Raw genomic sequence first — 7,970 nt, forward strand, 5'->3', positions numbered from 1 at the left:
CTATCAATCTAGTACTGCTTAGTTTCTACACAGAGGTACCTGAACCCCTGCATTTGTCACCAACTTTGCGGAACCAATGGTTCCTAGTGTCATGTGCTAATTTTTAGAGTTGATGCCATACCCATCTCTGTCTCAACTGAATCTCATCTAAAATTTTCTGTATAGTTGAACAACTAAACAATTTTGCACTTTGCAGCTTGTTGAATATACAAAGCTGGTAGTTGCACTACATTTTTGTTAACTCTTTGGCGCCCTTGATGATTGTTAGAGAATATATTAAGTAGTAAGCATTCTTTTATTTTTTTTTAGTCCTCGTTTGTACTTAAAGTGTGTCATTCACATTCGTAGTTCTTATTTTCAGTTAAAGTTATATCATTATATATTTTCAGCTCTTTGCTAATTGAAGCTGCTCCATTAGTAAATGCAAAAATCTGAACCCTCCCTCCCTCTTGCTCTCTCGCGTCCCGGGTAAAGTTGCCTCTAGTTATCAGTCTTTTCCAATATCATATAGGTTCACTTATAGCTAACCTGGATTAAAGTTATAGCTAAATTTTGACCGTAATTTATGTGTTATCATTACGTAAATTTTGGATCTACTTGATATACAGTGTTTTGTTTTGTCATGTCCAAACTGAGTAATTTGAACCACCTATTCATATCAACATCTAGTGGCAATTGCTCTTCCTGTGCATTCGGCATTAGATTCAATAGCTGGTCATCTGCCTGGTTTCAATCTATTAGATTTTTTATAGTGGCATTTCGTTGATAACCCCCCCCCCCCCTCAAAATCATTGATATGTGAGTCTTTGTAGCTAATGGTGTATTATGTTCATTTGATTATTTTGGTTCGGGGGCTCAAAGTTCTTAGGACATAGTTATTTGCTACAATGTGTATACTGTGAGAAATGAAAATTGATTGGGAATGGTATGAGTTTGCTACAGTACAGTGTGTGTTCTCTACGAAATGGAAATAAAATTATTGCAGCTAAATGTTGGAATTCAGTAGTTAGTGCACAGCTTGGTTTTAATATTTGCATGGGCTATTCTTTTTATTTCTGTATTAGAATATCAAATGCAATAGTGAAGTAATTCTTGCTCTGATCTCTTAATCAATTTACTTGCTCTGCTAGTGGTCAATTGCCCCATAGAAATAATCTGAACTTCTATCATCTATACATTCAGGATTCACTTAAGACCCAAGTTATGTTTTGATGTGGTTTCATGTGCAAGATACACCTCGCATTCTTGTATGGTCTAGTAGGGGATTTTTGGTCTCGTCAGGGGTGGTTCTAATCTTAGAAGGGGGGGTTGCAGTAATAGTTTTTATTCCACTTTTTTTTGCCCTTTGATACTGCTAGTACTACAAACAAATATAATGTATTTTCCAAAGGGGCAGACATTGATAATATCTATGTAACTGCTTTTACTTTTAATTTACCACACATTTTATTCTCAGAATACAATGACTAGATAAGCAATCTATTTTTGCAAGTTTTATACCATGTGTATTTTTTTCCTTCTTTTAAATACACTATGACAATGTTTTAATTGCACCGCTCTGCTCCACTGTAAGTTCTGAGTTGGTGTCATGTATCAATTTTTATACATGTCTATTAGATGGCTACTAGAAGACGCAGAGAGCTACCTGATTATGGTATGAGTAACATAGGAGAAGAAGTTGATGACGCCCCCATTGATGAATGTTCGTCCGATTCTGATGGCGCTGGACTGTCCGAGCCTGATGGTGATCCCGCTCAAAGTGAAGTTAGCGTGTCTGCCAATTTATATATTTCTAATTTCCCTTTCATTCCCATTTTTACTTGGTACATGCCTAGTTTCTTATTTTCATGCATTTTTTTAATCTAAATGATTCAGGGATCATCCTCTAGTGATGACCAAGCTTTGCAGCGAAAACTGTACAAGGAAGTTTTAATAGATGTAAGTTTTAAAACTGGACCCCCCCTCGCCCCCTTTTATGTTCTGCATATTGTCCGTCTTTTTTCTATTTGTCTCTTCACTAATGTGCCTGTCAATATTTTTGTTTTTTCACGTTCAACAGTATGAAAGGCTTAAAGAATTGAAAAGGAAACTCAAGTTGTCTGTAACCCTTGAGGTATTTTTTTCATTTTATGTACTCCCTGTTTTTTGCCTTCTCATGTTCTTGTTTTGCTTTATCTATTTTTTAAGCCCCGTTATCATGTTCTTGTTTTGATTACTTCCAATTTTTAAGCCCACTATCATGTCTTTGTTTTGCGTTTTCCTAACTTAAGCCCATTATTATTTTCGTGTAGAACAACAAGTCTAAGCCTGACCACAAACCCAAAGACGCTTTCACCCGATTTTCTGTCACAGCTTTTTCTTCTATTTTGGATTCTCTAAACCCCAGACAGAGAGAAGTCATTGAGAGCTATGGGTTTGGTTCCCTGTTGAATTTTGACAAGTGCTTCGTCCCTAACAAATTTGCAAAGTGGGTAGCTAATGTGGTTGACTACAAGTCGGGAGATATAGTTGTTGATGGCAAAATTATATCATTGACCAAGGAATCTGTTCACTATGTGCTTGGTATCCCTCTTGGCGGCGATCCATTTCCTTCCGACACTGTCTGCGGGAAAGAATTTGTTTTAAACAAGTTCCAAAAGAGTTCTATACCGCCAGTGACTTTCTTTTCTAACAAGCTGGTCAAGGAAGGAGGAACGTTGTCTGATGAGGATCTCTTTGTCTGTTTCATCATTGTTGCTTTAAGTAGTTTTTTGTGTGCAAACTCTTCATCAACCCCAAGCCCTAAGTATTTTGGTATTTTTGGTGATATCAAAAGAGTGAAAGAGTTTGACTGGTGTGGATATGTCTTGGATTGGCTACTTGATGGTGTCAAATTGTTCAAAAAATCTAAACCTTCTAGGGTCAAAGACAATCGCACTCTTGCTGGATGTCTCTACTACCTTGCTGTAAGTTTATTTCTTTAGTAAGTTTATCTTTTTTTATTTTTGTTAATGAGCATATAGTCTAGTGTTTTTGCTTGGGGCACCCTTTTTCTCTCTTAATGCTGCATCATGCTCTCTCTATTTTTTACATGCTATTTCACTACTGTATTACCCAAAATATACAAAACTGTGAATTTTATGCTATCAATACTGCAATTTCATATGACTTCATTTTTTGGCAATGCTTATCCCTCCCAAAAGAACTGTAATTTATACACTCTTTTTTCCAGGTTATGTACTTGGACTTTGTTGACTTTGGCCCTCGCCGTCTACCTAACACATTGCCCCGGATTTGTGTTTGGAAAGGGAACATGTTAAAGACATACTCAGATCTCGACCTGAAGCCCAATGGTTCTTATGGGTTTCGCCCTGTCCTGGATTTCAGTGATACCTGCTACTCTAAGGTTTTCCCCTCTCAATCCTATCGATATCAGTTTTCTTGCTTTATTCTTCTTATTTTTTTGTACTCTTTCTTCTAAATAGTTTTTCTTTTTTCCTTTGTTGCTGATACATCAAAACCTGCCCAGAATCTTCATCTTCATGACACTAGCTCACAGCATGTAGCTCTTAATGTTGAGTTTAGGGACAAACTTGATTCAGTTTCAAGGAACAAGCTGCCCATTGTTTTGAAGAATGATATCTGCAAGGCAATAGAGAATCATTGTTTCAATTCTGGTCTTAGATTGGATCTGGATGTTACTGCTTTGGCCAGCCTACCAGAGCATTTGGTGGTGATGTTCTCTAAGCTGTTGAGACATGCATCTAATATTGATCATAGATCGAAGGAATTAGTTTTGGATGTCATGAAGATAATTGGTGATGCTGATGGCAGCTATGACAGAAATGTTGCTCATGATATATCCACAAATGTGACACCTTCAGCTGCTGATAATAAGGATTCCCCTGCAGGCCATCAAAACATTGATCACCCAGGCAACAATACCTTTTTTCCTACACACATTTCTTTTTGTTCATGTGCCTCAACAGCCCCGATGTTTTTGTGATACATTTTTTTCAAGTGTTCTATTTTCTTTTTTAAAATAGTTCCAGGAGACACACCTGCATTTGATCATTCCGCTGGCAATTCGTTTGGATATTCTCATGATTTTGGCGCCCAGGCAACCCCCCGTAACGTGACTTCTTTGGAAAAGGTTTGCTTCTGTTTTTTCTACATTCAGGTTTCTTTTTATTTTTCTAGATTTTTTGTTTTTGCAACCCAAACCCACCTGGTTATACTTCCTAATATTTTTCTTTCTTTTTTAGATCTCCCCATATAACCACCCATCCAGTGAGAAAGATACAAGGACACATCATTATCATCACACACACAATGACTTGGTTCCATCTTGCTCTAACTACAATTCCTCAGTGGTATGTTATGTTATTACATTTTTTCATATTTTAATTGCAATATTTTTATAGAACTAAAACAATTCTTTTTTGTTCTAATGGTTTTTATTGTGACCTTTTTCATCAAAATAGTTGAATCAGGAACGTGCCAACAGGATTTTGGAAAAGTTGGCCAAAAACAGTATGTGTGTTGTACATGCTTTTTCCATTATTTTTTTGGCTCAAAAATCAATGTTTTTTTTTATCTAGTACTTAATTGTTGGCTCCCCCCTTCTCCTTCTTTTTTCCTCTCCTTGCAGCCCCAATGTCCGCTTCTTCTAAGTTAACTACCAATAAATTTGTATGCCCTCCAAGTGGATACCCCCCAAATCGTGAGCCATCTTTTTTCTCTCCATCATTATATGATTCATGTGAAATAATTTTATATATGTTTTCCTTTTATTACTAATGTTTTTTTGCTGCATGCTTTTTACATATGTATTTTTGTCAAACGTGTTTCAGATCCTTTTATTATGAGTATGAAGGCTAAAACGGGCAGCAATGCAAACCCATCCACCCAGCCTCAACCAGATGCCCCTCACTCTATTAGGAAGCCCTTCGGTGACATTACCAATGTTGATGCTATTGCTGCTGAGCATACACCCAAGTCACCCCCCAGCAGCCGCAGCCGCGATAATCCTACAGATGTCATTATGCTTCAAGACGATGTAGAGTTTGTACCCGATTCATATTCACCTGAGCCGTGCCCTGTCAATCGTAGATCTATTGTTCAGAAGGTTCATCTTCACAAACCGTTTGTTTCATTCACCTTCTTCAGTTTTACTATTTTTAATTTCACTGACACATTCTTTTACCTTTATATGTTTCTAGAAATCTCCACCCAGAGTTACACCAAAGTTGCCCAAGAAGCGTGAAGCCCCAATCTCCAGCCGTAATGTGACCTTTTCAGCAGCAAAAGTACTGGACCTAAGTGTATGCACACCTTTTTGTTTTTGTTGCTGATTTGATTTTATATAAACATCAGTAGCCTTTGTCCTTTTCCTTTTTCCAATAGCCCTTTTTGAACATCACCCTTTTCTTTTCCATGGATCCTTTGTTTGCAGGATTCTCCCGACATTGAAGTTTTGGGCCAAACCAGTTTCTCCCAATCTGCTCTTCAGATGGCAAGACAGTCTGATCTAATTTACAACAAAAGATTTCGCATGTCTGATGCACCTAGTTTGCCCCCACCCAAGCAAGCCGCTACTACTGCTTTCTGTGATCTTGGCTCAGGGAGTTCCTTGTCTATGTTGCCCACCTATCACCAAAGAGATTCTTCCACTGGTGGTAAAATGCCAGTACATGGCCCTAGAAGAGTTGTGAAGCCTGGTTTTCTTTTTAATGGAGATTTCGAAATTGCAAAGCCAAAGATTACTGTTTCCAAATCTGAGATGAAAAATTATCAAGCAATATGTAATTTGGCAACTTCTGAGTATAGCAAGTAAGTTGTATCTCACGGCTCATTAGTATCATGTTCCTTTTAAATACTTCTCTTTATTCAACACATTTCCCCTGGTTATTTTTTAATTTGTTTTTTTATTCTTTAGTGAGGATGTAGTCAGCATTGGTAAAGTTTGTTGCACATTTTGGTCTCTTGGAGAGTCTTTGAAGCCCGGGGGGACAGTTAATCCTTTTGTGATTTCAGCTTTCTGCTATGGCTTGTACATAAAGCCCAATGCGCCACCTGATGTATCAAAGTCACATTATTTCTTTGCTAACACTGGGGTACGCAACAATGATTAAAAATGCATTTTTTATGCAGTTTTATCCACAATTTTATCCAGCGTTTTATATAGAATATATATTTTTCTTACCTAGGAGAATTTGTTAAAGGATATTGATGAAGCTAATCAAGAAGTTTTGGCACGTTCTTTCAAGCGATCATCTAGGAGCAGGCCTCTCAATTATTGCAACAATGTATGTGATTTTTATTGACCAGTGTTTTACACTCTTATTATTCTATTTTTAAATGCTGACCAATACTGTAACTATTATACACACACAACTGTAAAACCGAGTAATGACCACTGTATATTTCTGGGTTTTAATATTGAACCACCCCCTTTTTTGTTGTTTTGGTACAGCTGTTTTTTCCCATTTTCTTCAACGAGCACTGGTTTGTCTTTGTCGTTGACATAAAGGATCGCAAATTTGTTTTCCTGGACTCATTATATCAAAAAGATCATGAGTTTCATGAAATTGTCAGAGACAGACTGGTTAGCTATCTACCTATATTTTCCATTCTTTATTTTGAGGAAACACCATGGTGAATGCTGATTACAGCTGCATAATGTTTTTTTTTCATTTTATCCTTTTATCTTGCAGATCACATCCTTTCAAGTCCATTGGGATAATTATGTGCAGGTTGATATGGGTTTTGGCAAATACGAGCTTTTGTATCCTGATGTCCCTCACCAACCACTGGAAAATAGGCTAGTTACTTTGATGTTTTCAGCCCCCATTTTTTCATAACCTCCTTACTGGTTGTCTTTCAAAAAACTGTATTTTATTTACTGGTACTTTTTTTTATTTTTCCCGTGTGCCCCCCATGCAGTTTTGATTCTGGCATCTACACAATGATGTTCCTTGAGCACTGGAAGTCACCCAGGACAGTGATGCGTAACATATTTGACTCGTCAGATATCAACATCATCAGAGTCAAATTTGCTAATGATCTGCTGTTCCTCCCTGGAAATTCTGGAAACAAAAATCGCGTCATTGAATATAGCAATTGAGGCTTCATCTAACACGATTATTTGGCACATGTCAGGTGTTATTCTGACCACAATCAACCCCCTGTTGTATGCTTTTTCTTACCTTTTTTCCTTTTCTCACACGTGACAAAAATTGCTAATGTTTTTCTTCTTTTTTTGTCTGCAGGCTCCCATTGAAAATATCAAGTTCAAGTTCTGCATATACATAAACCAGAAAGAATGTGTTTTTTTTTCTATGCAAGAGGATATGACATAGTAGTCTACGTATAGTGCTTCTTTATCCGTAGGAAATGATATTGTAATAGTCTGTGCAAGGTTAATACTCTCCCGTGCTATAGAATACTCATGTAATACCAAACAGAACTTATGTCACTTTTTTACATCGTATCTAGTATCTTTGACAAGAATAATGCCTTCATCTTTTCTCTTATTCCCTCCAAGGCCTTTTCAATCTTTCTTCTTTCTCAGCTGGTCACTCTCTTTTTGCAATGAGCTTTTTCTTTCTGCCGCCTAGTGATGTATCTTGCTGTGTTCTTTTTACCTTCTTTTTTGGGTTCCCACTTTGACCTGTAAAAGACAAATTTATAGGCAACATCAGTTTTGTTTTTCTATATATGAGGCGTTATATTATCTTTCTTCCTTATTTTTCCACCTTCTGCCCCATCCGACGCCCTCTCTCTCATGTTCTTCTTGCTTTTATCATCCAAACCTGTCCAACATAATCAGGTTATGATGTATTTAAATGTATACAAAATAGATTTCCTAGCGTTATGTAACTAAATCTTTTTGCGCAACCCCCTACCTGCTGCATTTTTCTTTTTGTTTTGTTTCTTCTTTTCTTCTTTTGCCATTTTCCGTCTTATCTCTTCTATAAGCGGCTTCAGCC

The 7,970-nt window shown here is 37.0% G+C and overlaps 1 protein-coding gene across 2 annotated transcripts; it reads left to right on the top strand.

Moving 5' to 3' along the window:
* Positions 1-1,137: 1,137 nt before the first annotated feature.
* On the top strand, positions 1,138-7,494 carry LOC120654825. Of its 2 annotated transcripts, none has more exons than XM_039932487.1 (19): positions 1,138-1,764; positions 1,876-1,938; positions 2,060-2,113; positions 2,292-2,945; positions 3,212-3,385; positions 3,509-3,914; positions 4,026-4,132; positions 4,245-4,352; positions 4,464-4,512; positions 4,631-4,702; positions 4,833-5,107; positions 5,202-5,303; positions 5,435-5,811; positions 5,918-6,095; positions 6,189-6,287; positions 6,455-6,586; positions 6,696-6,802; positions 6,925-7,140; positions 7,251-7,494. In XM_039932487.1, exons 1-18 carry the CDS (start codon positions 1,618-1,620, stop codon positions 7,103-7,105), a joined length of 3,285 nt encoding a protein of 1,094 aa, XP_039788421.1. In that variant the 5' UTR covers positions 1,138-1,617; the 3' UTR covers positions 7,106-7,140; positions 7,251-7,494. The 2 variants fall into 2 exon arrangements, with proteins under 2 accessions (XP_039788421.1, XP_039788422.1); XM_039932488.1 differs by having other exon boundaries at positions 6,735-6,802.
* The last annotated feature ends 476 nt before the right edge of the window (positions 7,495-7,970 follow it).

This window comes from Panicum virgatum, chromosome 1N (genome assembly GCF_016808335.1).
Source record: "Panicum virgatum strain AP13 chromosome 1N, P.virgatum_v5, whole genome shotgun sequence".
NCBI classification, from domain to species: domain Eukaryota; kingdom Viridiplantae; phylum Streptophyta; class Magnoliopsida; order Poales; family Poaceae; genus Panicum; species Panicum virgatum.